This window comes from Apteryx mantelli, chromosome 5 (assembly GCF_036417845.1).
Source record: "Apteryx mantelli isolate bAptMan1 chromosome 5, bAptMan1.hap1, whole genome shotgun sequence".
In the NCBI taxonomy this organism is placed as follows: domain Eukaryota; kingdom Metazoa; phylum Chordata; class Aves; order Apterygiformes; family Apterygidae; genus Apteryx; species Apteryx mantelli.
The window spans coordinates 50,752,233-50,767,533 of NC_089982.1; the positions used below are offsets into that span (position 1 = coordinate 50,752,233).

The 15,301-nt window shown below is 39.2% G+C and overlaps 1 protein-coding gene across 2 annotated transcripts in view; it reads left to right on the top strand.

The window, feature by feature from the left end:
* The window catches only part of STOX2 (storkhead box 2), a 149,263-nt gene extending 136,123 nt beyond the window's left edge, over positions 1 to 13,140 (top strand). Inside the window, exons 3-4 of one of the 2 annotated variants that reach the window (XM_067297956.1) lie at positions 5,340 to 7,605; positions 12,224 to 13,140. In XM_067297956.1, the coding sequence (XP_067154057.1) occupies positions 5,340 to 7,605; positions 12,224 to 12,419 (2,462 nt within the window). In that variant the 3' untranslated portion in view covers positions 12,420 to 13,140. Of the gene's footprint in view, positions 1 to 5,339; positions 8,931 to 12,223 lie in introns of those variants that run through there. The other variant, XM_013942145.2, reaches the window with a different exon arrangement.
* Positions 13,141 to 15,301: the final 2,161 nt, after the last annotated feature.

Consider the following 15,301-nt stretch of genomic DNA (forward strand, 5'->3'; position numbering starts at 1 on the left):
TGTCAACAGTTTAGGAGCCAGTTTTGCTTGGTAATTTTTTTTCCATATTCTTCTTTTACTTACAGTGTGTATGTTAAAGTCAGCAATCCATTCTAGTAGTCATTGCTTGATATTAAGCACTTCCCAGTGTAAATAAACTCCTTGATCTTTGTGCTCATTTAGCTTGGGATATGAGCAGTGAAAGCCAGTCAAGCATACATCTGCTGAGGCTATACCATACATGGCTATATTTAAAGTACTCATGTAAGTACTAAATATAAAGAAATATTTAAACCAGAAACAGCAGGTGTCAGAGTGCTCCTGTCCACCATGCAGGAAAGCCAGATTTGAGTTTGAGTCTATTTCTGCTTTTGTAAATACAAATGTGCCTGAAAGAGACCTGGGCAGAACCTGTGGCCAGTGTTAGCTGGTGATACTGGCCTCCAAAGATCCCCATCTGCCATCATCCCAGCTGGGACAGTGAACCGTGGGGATTTATGGTGGGAATGATAAAAGTGGTAGTCTCCAACTCCAGAGAAGAGGCTGACACAAGTAGCTTACAGCATCACTGACTGCCCAGGCACGCTAATTGTGTTTTCTTTTGTGTTTGTCTGCACGTTCTGTATTCACAGGACTTAGTCAATGTAACTACAGTGCATCCGGTGTTTGGAGACTCATTTACCCAACACATTGTACTCATTATGGTTTGTTGAGTGAAAAATACGTATGATTATTTTTACCATGTATTTGCAGTGCATATTTGCATAACTTAGTGTAAAACATCAGCAGATCCATTTCAGTCTCTTTTCCTAACTCTTCCGTAAACTCCCAGGAGAGTGTTTTCATCTCTTTTTATTGTTCTTATTTTTTTAATGAGTATGTTTAAAAAAAAAAAAAAAGTCCCAAAGTAAAATCAGGATGGAGGACCATGTCCTACCAGACAAAGATAGGGATGTGTTGAGATACTTATGTGTAAGCTCCTGGATTGGTCAGGTTGTGTATGTAGAGGTGGGAGGAGAGAGTGGCTGCTGCACAACAGTTGCATCTCTGTGGCAGCAGGATTGGACCCTACAGTGCACAGGAAGAAGAAGCTCCTGAGCTTGGCTTTGGGGTCATCCACATATCGTGATGAAGCAAAGTGTAAGGTGAACGGGGCAGTGTTATCCAAGCAGACATAGCAGCCCACCGCAGGGCAGAAGAGACGCACAATCAGCTAAGGAACAGCAGTCTTTGTGAGTACTGAAATCGCTCTCCGTGTTTCTACCCTTTATTGGACGTTCGTGCTGAGCACAGCCTGCTCTCTGATTGCCCCTCAATCCCGATACAGAGGGCGCTTGGTGTGTTTTCTTCAGTGTGGGGGCATACAGGCCTCTGGCCTAGGGAGGAGGGTTCCAGTTTTCCTCCAGCTCTCTAGATTTCAGCTTTTCTCATGTGTTGCTGTTTCCGGCATGTTTGCCTGTCCAGAAATTCCAGAGTCTGTGTTATCTCTCTAGGATTATCCCATTAAATGTGGACACCCTGAGAAAAGAAAAGAAGATGCATGTTCCTGATTCTCCCTTTCATTTGCTTTTTTTTTTTTCCACTCACATTTATTCTCTAAAATTATATCCTCTCCCTGTCTCTTTTACTTCCTCTGACTGGATCATCCACAGTCTTTGATCCGAACCTCTGTGGACTCTGCATGAAATACATCTAATACCCCCATGTACTTCTCCATGACACCTTCTCTGTTGTAACTGCATTCACTCATAGGTCCATGTTTTTCTTAACATTCTGCTGTTTCCATTATAAAATTTTAGTTATTACTAGGTGTGAGTTGTATAGTAATGTCTCTACATTCAAATAACATCCACAGCTATATATAAGACTATTAATATGTTTCCTGCAGCACAGTACTGAGAAAGAGGGTGAGTTAAGGAATTCATATGAATTTTCTGTTTCTTGACTACTGTCATTAAATCTTCAGGAAGGATGAATTCCAAGTGCGAGAATGTGCATGCAGCTGCTACTGCTAAAATACAGAAACAATGGCATATAATCATTCAAATGAAAGTTGGGTACTGGTGTTCTCCACATCACTTCTACTGTGCACTTTTTTGGTAAAGTGTATTTCAGAAGTTTGTGTTAAAAATATGTATTACACAAGAGGGGGTTTTACGATTTAGAAAAAAAGAGATAATCATTAAAAAGAAAAGTCCTTTTGCTGCAATATTGATGGGTAAGGCCATAGGTGCAATATTACTAAAAATATTTGTTTTGGTATAAATAAATCCAAGTCCTGTGTTAAGTGGCCAAGTCTGCACAAAAGGTGGAGGGGGGGAGTTGTTTATCTGTTTCTGTTTAAACAAAAAAGAAATTTGAGATGAGGAGAGATGATGTTTGTAGCCAAATATGGTTTCTGTTCTACACAGGCTGTTTCTCCTCTGTGTCACAGGGATGGTGCCTAGGGCTCACCTGCAGAGTTAGATGGCATCTTTACCCATTTCTCATCTTGCTCATCTTGAGCTCTGCCCCTAGTTATAATAGGTTGTTTGCTGCATTTAGAAGTGGACAACTTAGGGATGCTGCCTACACTGGAGTAAAAGCATAAAACTTGCAAACAAGAAGGGCTATGTTTGCTTCTTGGAAGGAAGTCCCTTCTCCAAGCTGGGAGAGCAGGTGCCTGCTCGACCCCTCAAGTTTGGACATGAAGATTCTGGCAAGTCAAAGCAGTGCCACTTAAGCAGTGTAATAGTAACATCCATAAGAGAGACTAGAATCTAATTCTGTCTTCTTAATTACCTTGCTATTGTAGGTTTAGGGGGAAGAAGTGAAGATATATTTAGCTGTTCCCTTAAATTCCAGTCAGGGCTTAACTCAAACAGGCAAAAGTTTCCTCTAGATTTCCCTTCAGCATGACTTGAGCAGATTTCCAAGGGTATGTCAAGATGCAGGGCATGGGATCTATCCTGTTCTTCCTAGAAAGTGGTGAATGTCCCTTGGTAGTTGATTCTCTTCACCTTGCATCACTCCGTATCTTCCAGGTAGTTTGCATCTGTTTCTGCTGCAGAAGAATCCAAGGAATTTAACCTGTGTTTTGTTTTTATAATATTCTTGACATGGTAAATGGGAGATCTCTGTCCCCATATTTTACATTCTGAAATCAAGTGTTAGGGTGCTTGGCAGCAAGAATCCTTTCTTCTGAGAGCTTACAGGCGATAGTAGAGCTGCTTGTAAGCTTCAGTACTGGTCGCCTTGTGATCTGCCCAGCATTGTAAGACTTCTTATTTTGTTACTCTACCTGGAGAGTTTGTGAAGGCCAGATTCATTTGGGTGACCAAGTATTTTACTGCAGACTCTGATCCCATCCCCAAGGCTATGCCTGTGCTGAGTGAGCCTTGCACCAAGAAACTCTTTTTGAGCAAGTTCTTTAGCTCATTAAAAAAAGCAAGCTGCTCAACAAGGACTTTATGAAATATGAAGTATAAAAGCTTTCCCTTCCCACTCCCTTTAAAGAAAATGTTGTGTAAGCTTCTGTATTTACTAACATATTTCAGTGATGATGTCTGTGAGCTCTGTAGCATCCATTTGCATTTTAAAAAGTACTTAAAAAATACAGAGGCTTCTTCCAGGCTTGTTTGTTTATTTGATCTTATCTCAGAATCCCAGGTTAGTCAGTAAAGAAACTGAAAATTCTTGTTTTCTTTGTCACATAGGGCGCTCTGATATGTTCAAGTTTTCATTGTCCTGTCTTTCATTTACACTGTGGTACCAAGAGCTGACTTTTGAAACCCATTTAAGTGTGCAATCAGCAGTACACTAATCTTTTGACAGGGTTTTGGCCATAGTGCCTTCACTCCTTTCCTTGTGTTTGCTACCACAAGGAGTTCTGTGAATTTTCAGGCTCCAGCCTTTGACATGTGCGAGAGGAGTTGGTGACCACGCACTGTGCCCTATGGAAGATACTGTGTTTGTGGCAATTACACCTGGTTGAGATTTTTCCATGTAGTGATTTTGTGAAAAGCATCTACTTTGTTGAAATGTTTCTGCCTGTGTGATTTCATGGAATCTTCATCCTTGAAGATTCAGAATTTGGCTTGACGAGGCCTTGAGCAACCTGATATAAGTTGGCCTTGCTTTGAATAGGAGGGTTGACTGCATGACTTCCAGAGGTTCCTTGCAACCTAAATTACTCTGAGTCTGTATGATTTTTTTCCTAAATCAGTTTTGTTGAAAAGAAAGCCTAAACCTAGAGTAAATAATATGAACTTTTTAGTTAAAAAAAACTCCAAACTTGGTTTAAAATTTTTCTTTACTTAAAAAAAATGTAAACTAGGTCAGTACCCAAAGTTAGGTTAAATGGGTTTTTAGTTCGACAAAATGTATTGTTTGAAGATAACTTTTTCCACTGAAAATTTTGAAAGGTTTTTATTTCCTCTTCAACACAAACAGGTTATAAACTTGCAAACTAAATTTCTTATTCCCCTAGCTCTAGATGGAGCCTATTCCTATGCACAGCATACTAATTTGGTGTTTTATCTAATAAAGTATTAAAGACTTGGTCCTGCACCACTGAATTTAGCAGGAGTAGTAGTAGTGAGGAGGGCCAGGCTCACAATGCCAAATCTACCACATGCAGAGGATGCAGGGTTGTCATAGCTGTTCCTTTCTTAGTAGGTGATATATGCACTTCTGTAGATTTCCCTCATGTCTCCCATGACAGGCAGAGAAGTCTTAGAAGCAAGCTGTTAAGAATTAGATCTATAACTTGCTGCATAGTGGACAAGTTTGTTTGGGTAAGTTGAGTTGTATCACTCAAAATGATGTAGAGGCCTGTTTGAATGGGAGACTGAGTAAGTTTGATCAAGTTTGTGATAGAGGGGCAATTTTGGGGAATGCTTTTCTTTCCTTGTAGCGTTTTGCTGTGAAAAACGACATAGGCATCCAAAGTAACAAATAACCACTGTTTTATAGTTAACTATACATTGTAATGAATAGTTCTGGTGAATTGGGATATAAATATTTGGTTGGAAGAGGAGTAAAAATGAAATATTTCCCCTGATTCCGTTTGCTTTACATCATCGAGTCCATTTTGTAGCTTAAGGTCACCTGCACAATGAAGTGACTAGAAGTTCTCTCTCTTTTTTTTTTTTTTAATACTCCATTAATGTCCTCCTTTCTATTTAATTAATAATTCATATGTCTGAAGTGTAGGAGATGAGTGGGAAAACAAACAGACAAGAGAATGCCTACCAAAGTGCTTTGCTGGAGTTGTTCGTTCAGCATATTCCAGCTTGCACTTGGAAAAACAACTTTTTGTAGGGGAGGGAGGTAGCCAGAGGCTTATGCACTGCCTGATATGTGTTTACTGTCGTTTCTAGGAGTTCCAACACCCAGCCCTGAAATCCTTCGGCATACCTTGAATATGCTTGTACGGGAGAGGAAAATATACCCAACTCCGGATGGTTATTTCATTGTAACCCCACAGACTTACTTTATAACACCCTCTCTCATAAGAACTAACAGTAAATGGTACCATTTGGATGAGAGGATACCTGACAGGTCTCAATGTACCTCTCCGCAACAAGGAGCTGTAACTCCCTCCACCTCGGGATGCGTCAGGGACCGAACACTACCCAAAAACCACTGCGACTCCTGCCATTGTTGCAGAGAAGACATGCACAGCATGCATGCATCTACCCTACAGAGGAAATCAGCAAAGGACTGTAAAGATTCATACTGTCCTCCTGCATTATGTCAGGTCGCACCTACTGAGAAAAGTAAAAGTACTGTCAATTTTTCCTATAAAGCAGAGACACTCACAAAGCCTAAGGATGTAGAAAAGCAGTCTAAGAAATTCGGACTCAAATTATTCCGATTAAGTTTTAAGAAGGACAAGACAAAACAGTTGGCAAATTTCTCTGCCCAATTTCCTCCAGAGGAGTGGCCGCTAAGGGACGAGGACACCCCTACCACTATACCTAGAGAGGTAGAAATGGAGATTATCAGGCGCATTAACCCAGACTTGACTGTGGAAAATGTCATGAGGCACACTGCACTAATGAAGAAACTTGAAGAAGAGAAAGCTCAGCGAAGCAAAGCTGGATCTTCAGCTCACCACAGTGGACGAAGTAAAAAAAGTAGGAATCACAGAAAGTCTCACGGGAAATCAAGATCACACAGTAAGACTCGGGTGTCCAAAGGAGACCCGTCAGATGGTTCTCATTTGGATATACCTGCTGAAAGAGAGTATGAGTTTTATGATCCCTTGACTCGATCCCCACGGGAAGGCTGTTTTATAATAGAGCACAAGGGAGATAATTTTATAATGCACAGCAATCCTAACATGATTGAATCTCACTTTCCCATGACACCAGAGTGGGATGTGTCTGGTGAGTTGGCCAAAAGAAGAACTGAAATGCCTTTTCCTGAACCTTCCAGAGGAAGCTCCCACTCCAAGGTCCATCGGAGCCATAGCCATACACAGGATAGAAGATCAAGGAACGAGAGGTCCAGTAAGGCCAAAGAAAGGTCTAGATCTATGGATAACTCCAAGGGACCTCTGGGCTCTGCTACTTTGGGCACACCTGCAGACACAGGTGAAGGCTGTAGCCCAGATGACCAAACAACTAGCCAAACTTACATTGAGGATAGTACCTTAAGGCCATCTCAATCACTCAATCATCAAAGGGCTCTGATTTCATCTGCTGGCTACAAAGAGAATTGCATCCCCGAAATAGTTAGTGGAAGTGTAGAAACCCCCAGTTCTTGTAGCCTGTTGGAACAAAACAAGCCTACAGAGAGTTTGCCATCGTACAGTGAGCTCAATTCCTGCACAACAAAGTCTGCAGTTGATGACTATTTTCAGTGCAACACATCCAGTGAGACTGTGCTTACTGCTCCATCACCACTGGGAAAGAATAAAGAGGATCATGACACACTGACTGTGACAGATGGGCTGAAAAAAATGACTCCCTCGGAAAGACAGTCTCAACATGTTGCCAGGGAGCCTGGGGTGCACAAAGAGGAGTCCCCGAAGGGTCCAAGCAGTGGTTCAGCTGTTGCTGGCCAAACTCCAGAGGTGATTGCAAATGGGCGGCTGGTTCAACACCATAACACTGAATCAAGCAGCCTTGATAAAAGGAAAGAAATATTTAGCAAGGACACACTCTTTAAACCTCTGCACAATACTCTTTCTGGGAATAGTTATCATAAGTCTAGCACACCCCTGCTAAAGCCCCATCAAAAGACCCCCTCTGACACATTGCCAGTCAGATGTGAGAAACTTGAGCAAGCGATAGTAACCTCAGTCACACAAGTCATGCCTGTTTCACAGAGACAGCAAGAGACAACTGGGAACCAGGAGGCCTCCTTCGACTACTACAATGTTTCTGATGATGATGACTCGGAGGAAGGAACAAACAAAAATGCTGAGGAAGAAAAGAACAGGGATGATGTTGGCACTATGCAGTGGCTGCTAGAGAGAGAAAAGGAAAGGGATCTGCAGCGAAAGTTTGAGAAGAATCTTACTCTTCTCACCCCGAAGGAAACAGAAAATAACAACAACCAGAGAGCTACCCATTCAGCTCGCCTGGACAGCATGGACAGCAGCAGCATTACTGTGGACAGCGGGTTCAACTCTCCACGGTAGGACTGTCACATTCATTGCAACTTTACAGACTAGAAAGTTCCATTTCTTAGTTATTTGTTTGTCTGATGTTGGTGAAAGAGCATAGGGTCATATTAAACAATTTCACTCCTTTTTAGACAATGTTTTCTGCAGCTCTAGAGTCCACTATTCAGATGCGTGGGTTTTCCCCCATCCTGTAAGCAAGCAATGACCGTTTGCAGCATTGACTCCGTATTAGCTCTTTTTCCTTCTGCTGAAAACTTTCCTGTATCCATTATTCCATGTTAAACTTGAATTTGCATTTAGAATAGAAGGGATAAGCTCCCACGTACTCCCCCTTTCCTTTCCCTCTAAGATACCATCAACAAGACTATTTGGAAGACTAGAGATAACTAGGTGGCATAATCTTTGGCTCAGACAAAAAAAGTGATACTTGTTTTGGGTTTGGGTTTTTTGATTTGTTTTCTTCAAAAATATTGGAAGTTCTATCTATCGCCATTCCAAACTGGTGAGACTGGAACAGCCATTCCCCCCACACAGCCGAAAGTACTCAGGATATTTGAACTTCAGAGGTGACCATGTGCTGCATCAGCAGAGAGAGGTGTCCTGCCTAGGATGCTTGGGAAAAGAGTCCAGACTTTTCTGTGTGGTGGTGATGGTTAGTCATTTCCGTTCCAGGGATCTCGGACATCATGGAAGTCTCACTGTGGTAGGAGTCTTACAAACATAGGGAAGGGACAGTTGCTGATCTGTTGCCTGCTCTGAAGATTTTACAAGCTCATTTCCAGGTTCAGAATTCTTCACTTGAGCCTTCTTCCTTCTCTCTGACCTTTGAAAGTCCTAGGTCCCTGGTGGAATGGAGCTTACCTGTTACTGTTTGCCCTGGATAGCAACCCATCAGAGTCCAGACTCTAAAACCACAAAAATAATTTACAGTGGTAGTTACAGCATCTTACTTAGGCCTAAATTATTTACTGCCTGTGATTTAAAAATAAAACCTCCAGGACTGGATTTGTATTAGGTAAAAGAAAATGGTTTTTTTTTTGCCTGTATAAAGTATTCTTATTTCTCAAAATTATATATTCTTTTAAATCGATAGCAAAGGCTTTGGAAAGGCATGTGAAAGATTTCCTGCTTCTGTACACAGGACTAGATTTCCTTTTCAGCTAAAATCATCACTCTGGAATAAATTCATGTGGATTTGATGGTTACTTCTGCTTGATGTTAATGACAAGGCAGGAATTATTGGGCCTGATGCAGCATGCAGTGATCATCAAACTACTAGAGTGGGCTTTTAACATACGTATGTTTTTTCTGAGTAAAAAATAAGAAAGAAGAATAATTGGAGTAAATTGTACCTGTTACAGTGAATTCTGTTTAAAAAAGAATTCTGTTTATAAAAGAAACTATAGAAGGTTTTGAATTTGCTCCCGTTATTGATTGTATCTATTCTGCAGATGCTCGGCATCTTTTCTCACATACAACTGCTGTATGAGGCTATTTGCACCTTTTTTTTTTTTTTTAATGTAATCTCTCCTTTAAATTGAAGTGCTATACTTGCAATCTGTTTTTGCAGGGGAGTATATGGTGTTTGCTTCTTACCCAGCCTGTCTCACTGCAGAATGCATTTCATCTCCAAGATAGGAGGTAGGGGGTTGCCTGGATAAAAAACAGTTCTTAGACTATTATTTCACTAGCTGCATGCTTACTGAATATCAAGCCTCCACTTCTGGTTAATGCAAAGGAAGATGTTTTCTTCCCTAATTATCTATACATAAAAGCTAAAATTTCTGTTGCTGTTATAATTAGCTAGCAAGAGAACAGAACGTGGTGAGTGTACTGGATTTAGTGCTGTTATGTTGCTTTTTTTAATATTGAATGAGAAACAAATACGCAGCTATAAACAATGATTGTGTTCTACCCATCCTTTTTTTTGTGTTTCTTTACCATTGGCTTATTAGCATATCTCTCTCTCTCTCTTTTTTTTTTTTTTTTACCACATAAAGTAAGCTAAAAAAGAGTAACATTCTGTCGGGGATTTTTTATTTTTATTTATTTATTTATTTATTTTAAGGACAGCATATAGTCTGGATATTTTAAAGGTTTTTATATATCCAAGCCCTGAGTTTTGCATTGAGATGATTAAATTGGATGCTTTTGCTCAGTTTTGTTCACTCCTCAGTATAATTCTATTAAAATAAATGGAGCTGAGGGTGGATTCAGCCCTTTGGCTATAGTTACCATGCTGTTATTACTTTCCTACCTTATAACAAAAAATGTGCTCCGCAGCCCTTTTCCAGGAAATAAAAAACAGCCATCCAGTATTCATCTGGTAAGATTCACCTAGATCTGACAGTGTCCATTAGCAGATGTCTAGGGAGGAGTATAAAAACGCGACATGCATGTAGTGATATTTCTCAGATATACTCTCTTAGCCTCCACTTATGTGTAACTCTGGACTTCCTGAGGTGGAGTGGTATCTTTCCATTTAAACAGCAATATACAGTGTTGCTCAGGGAATCAAAATTATCAGTTCTAAACTGTGAAAAAAAAAGTATGTTTTTAAAGGGTGACAAATTTTAAAAAGGACATCTAAAAAAAAAACAGGATTTATGTAGTTAAAGAGATTTGCCATGGTTATTTAACTTAAAAAGTATTTTGTGTGTAAAGTTCTTGAACACATCACCATTTAGAAAACTTCTAACAGCCTCACAGTATTTTGGTCTGATGATTTTATGCAAGTAATATACAGTGTCTGTTAGCTCTGAATATTTATTTTATTTTTTTGTTTTTAGAGCTTATATAATACGGCTGCTCTTTTGTCACATAAAGAAAGAGCTAATTTTGGCACTACTCTGCACGCAAAACTCTCACTGCAGTCTTTGTATATACATGTTACAATGGTCAGTTTGTAATACCATAACTGAAAATGTTTGAAAATCTGGAATTGGTGGTTCCATACAGAATGATACAATACTGAATTATCTCTGAAAAACAAAGGTTGCATCTGTTCTCATTAATAACCAGAGGGAGAGGAATAAAAACCGAGCAGTGGAATTGCAGCCTGCCTCATGCCAGCTCACAGAGATACCTTGTTGTGTGCATCACCCGTCATAGCTGTTTGCAACTGCTTACAGTAAGGCAATAATTGGCAGAAGGGGATCAGTAACATTTTGATTAATTTAAAAGATCTACCAGAGTTTTTCTAAAAGCATCACTGATTTTCTAGATACAGTTTTGTGATCAGTTTAAGATGATTTAAGTCTGCACTGCAGCTAAACAAGATGTTGCACTCTTCACCCACCAGCCACGCACTGGCACATTTTTCCCCTGCCGCATCCAAGGCTGTGTGTTCCTACCCTTCCCCTGATGCTAGCACCAGTCTTTCCTTTTTTTGTAGGGCTAGTATTTAACTGAGAGGGGTCCCTGGTGCGGCTGGCTGCAAGGCTCCATAAGCACAGGCCCCAGCAGCAGGGAAGCAGCAGGAAGATGTGGCAGGGTCAGGTCCACGTGAGGCAGATAAAAGCTGCCCCTTTCAGTAGCAGGTAAATTTAGGTTGATTTTAAACTGATTATGAAACTCTGTCATTAGTATCTCTGTTTTTAGTGCTTATTTCATACCCATTCAGGGCGCTGAATGTACTCCGTGAACATCTCCATAACAAGTTATGATGTCATCTTGCAAGGAGTAGAGGTATAGATGAAGGATACATAACCAGGAGGCATGTGGCTCTTTGGAAACAAATCTCTCTTCATGCAAATACATTATTTAGAGATGAAAAATGATAAAGAGTGGAAAGAGCACCAAAAAACAGTAGTGGTAAAACTAGCCCTAGCATATATTGGCTGAGTTTTTTAAAAGCTGTGGGCTAAAACGTAGGCTCCTCTCTGTTCATAATGAGATGTGTTATTAAAAGGGCTATTTTTTAAAAGTGCTAAGCATGCAGTCACTCCCATGGATAAGCAGTATGTTAGAACTAAGGAACTTCGTCCATTATACGAATGAAATAATAGCACTGGTACTTGTTGAGGGCATGATTACAGATCAGAAAGTTAATATTTATCACCATCTCGTAAGTTCATATCTCAGCTGCAAATCAAAATTGAAGAGAAGTGTTGTATTTAGAAGCACTGTGGATTTAATGTAAAGTAGTGTTTTCAGTAAACAAACATTTTCTATACCAAGGCATGGGTAGAAGAGGAGACAGAGGAAGCTGTGTTATGCAGTAATTCTTCTAGCTCTGCCTAGTCACAGAGCTGATTTGATGAAATTACTTTGTGCTAAAATGCACCAGCCAGGAAGGAAATTAATACGTTGCACATGCAAGATGGAAGCCATTTCCTTGAATGAAAAATCCAGATGCCTGATACTCGTTCAGTCACGCAGACTTTGTGTGACAGCTTCAGCTCTGCTTAGTGCTATCCCTGTGTTACAGTATGATGACTGCTTAGTACTTCTGGAAGCTGTTTTGGAGGAACATATGTGAATCATCAAAATGAGATGGTTCATTGATGTGACATTACATACAAACACAGGAAGCCTATTATAAAACACTCTATTCTCCTTTCCTGTCTGGTAAATAGGTATATAGGTATGTCATATATGAGTGTGTATATGTATTTTTTTCCATTTTAGTACTCGTGAGAGCCTGGCATCCAACACTTCGAGTATTGTTGAAAGTAACAGACGTCAGAACCCAGCTCTGAGTCCTGCACATGGTGGCGCAGGCCCAACATTCAACTTCCGAGCGACCGCAGACCCGCCGACAAGTGAAGCTGAGAAACTGCAAAAACCTGCTAACTGCCTGCAAGCTTCTGTTACTAGTGTCTGATAGTCATTCTGCCTCAGATCTCCTGTCTCATCCTATACAGCAAAGTTTACGACACTGGGACTGATGTTTACATCTTTGGGGAAAAAAGCATCTCAACCACAGTTTTAGTGTTTACTTAAACTGTGCCACTATGTAGAATAGGAGCAACAAAGAAATCTTTATTTCAAGGTATTGCTTTTCACGTTTGCGGCTCTGTAGCAACAGAATAGCAGTAGGGATAATATGTACACTTTTTGCTTCACTTAATTGTAACTGAGCACATATATGAAAGTCTAGACACTGTAAGTGTAATCTGCATTTTCAATGTCCATGCAGTTGCCAACTTCATTTAAAAAAAAAAATGCCACAGATGTGTGATGCCCCCGGTCAGAGGCTAAACTCTGCTGCAGAGTTGATCTTTTTTTACTTCAAAAACTGAGCCACTGCTGAAAGTAACCAGCCAGGATCGCTTTGAGGAAAAACAATGCCAAACATGACAAGTGATGACCTCAGCTCTATCTGTGAATTATTAATATCAATCAGTCATTTTCACTGTGCATTTTTGTGACACAATTTTACGAATACCCGTATAAGGGAGTAAAAAGAGGTTGTGGTTTTTGTTTTTGTTTTTTAAGTATGTAGGGTGGGGAGGGAGACTGGTTTCCCTTTTGTGTTTCAAAAGTATGAGAGATGTTTACTTACTGAAACTTGCTACTTCACCTTCCGTAGTCACAATTGAGGAGGTAGGCCTTTGCATAGAGGGGGGAATGGGGAGGGAAGGGAAAGTTTAACTGTCGTGGAGCCACAACATGGAGTGACACAAAATATAACAAATATCTTTAGTATAAATGAAATATTTAAAAGAGATGATCTCATTCTTGTGTCACTTCAGTATTGCAACTTGCCATTAATATAAGAATCAAAATAACTAATTTCTTTAAACAAAAATATTCTTTGTGATATAAATGACAAGTATGGCCTGAAGAAATGATTCTTTCTAGTGGAAGGACATAAATCTATTTTATGTAGCTTTTTAAATAGAGTGCCTAAATTAGGCTGTTGAAAATAGCATACATTTTAGTGATTATCAGAGAACAAAATTTAGAGAATTATAAACTTCTGGCCTTTCTATTCAGTGGATGTTATTTGCAATTTAGCATTTCATGGACACGTCTAGTTTTTGGAAATTAAATGTGTCCATGTGGTTGGCAGTAGAAATCTGAATTCTGTAGGTATAGTATATCCTAATTATTCTCCCCTAAACTGTTACTCCAAAGTAATTAATAATATGCTAATTACTGCAGAGTAACTTCTAAGGATAGTTAAACTCCAAGAGTAATTTTTAGGTATAGGGTCACATTCTGCTCTGTTACTCATGCAGTGCAACAAACTGACTTCAAAATTAACTGTATATTTATTTTTTATGAGAACAGTCAAATCGGTGGAAGAATAACAAAGATATTAAAATGCTCAACAGTCCAAATTGTTGAATATAAAAGGGACATTTACATTGTCTAGCTCTTGGTAATACACAGGTATTAAACCCAACTGTACGTATTAAAAGGCAGTATTTTCATCAGGTTCTGGTGACATGTACTACTTTGTATAAATCATTTGAGCTTCACTCATATTCTGTATTGTCATCGGAAGTCTTTACTGAAGATTCAGCCTTATGTTACACAGTTGGATATAGTTCATTTACTTACAAAATGACTTTCTAACTCTGGACACAATCGGTTTCTAATTCTGTCAGCAACATATATCATACCCAGTAAATGCAGAGGTCTGTTTTACTTGTTTTCAATGTATAAATTCCATTTCATAGGAGCAATAAGACCTTTCAGTGCACATAAAGGAAATTATTGTGCTTTTGGTTGGTTATCAGAGTCACTTGGCCTTCAGCCTTCTGCCTTATCATACCTTCCAAGATGTGCTCTAATTACCATATAATGCTTTGCATGACGCATCTTATTGTTCAATATGTAACTCCAGCAGTACTTATTACATGCGAACTGTAGAGTCAGAGTTTTTGTGGGGAATTGTCATATACTATGCAGTGGCTGACTGTGATTTTGTTTCTGAGACAAGCTCTGACAGTAGTATGTATCAATTCAGTAAATAAAAATGTCAAAACTATCTTAATTTATAGCTGATGATCTGAAGTACTAATGGCAGTATTAAAATGTGCACAGCAAAAACAAATTTTACCTTTTGGGGAAATGTTTGTTTGTCATAAACTAATCAGAGTTTATGCAGGCAGCTGGTTGTATAGAAGACATCATTCCAACAAAACATGATAGTATATACCTACAAACTGTATAGTATGTTATTTCCTAAAGTTCCCATAGACCAGCAGACAACATAAATGTCATATTAATGTTGACATAGCATTGTACCGATATTAATGTGACTCTTGGAATATGGAATGTAAACAGAAGTTTCAAATAGAAACGTTCTAATCTAATTCTTTTTTTTTTTCTTTTAAATCAACAATGGAATATAAGGAAATTCCATCTTGAGGTTCTGGTAACAAAACCACGAGAGTGGAGCTTGAGTGCTTTATGTCACCCTAATCCTTTGATGAAATCATAGCCTTGTATTACATGGTTGCTTATCTATCATTCTTCTTCTAATGTATCAATTTAAAGGTTTACAGAATTAGATTAGGTTGAATCTGTGTTGTGTTCAACTGTAAAGGGTCAACACAAATCTGTCGGCATTTTGCACACTTAATATGTATTATTATAATACAACATGTTACTTTTATGGTAATTTTTTTTACACATATAACTACCTCCATGAATTTGATGAAATGCAGCAACGTAAAAAGTGTATTGTAAAAAGCAAGGTTAAAAACTTTGAAGCATTAGGTCATGGCATTCTCTTGTGTGTCAATGCTTGCG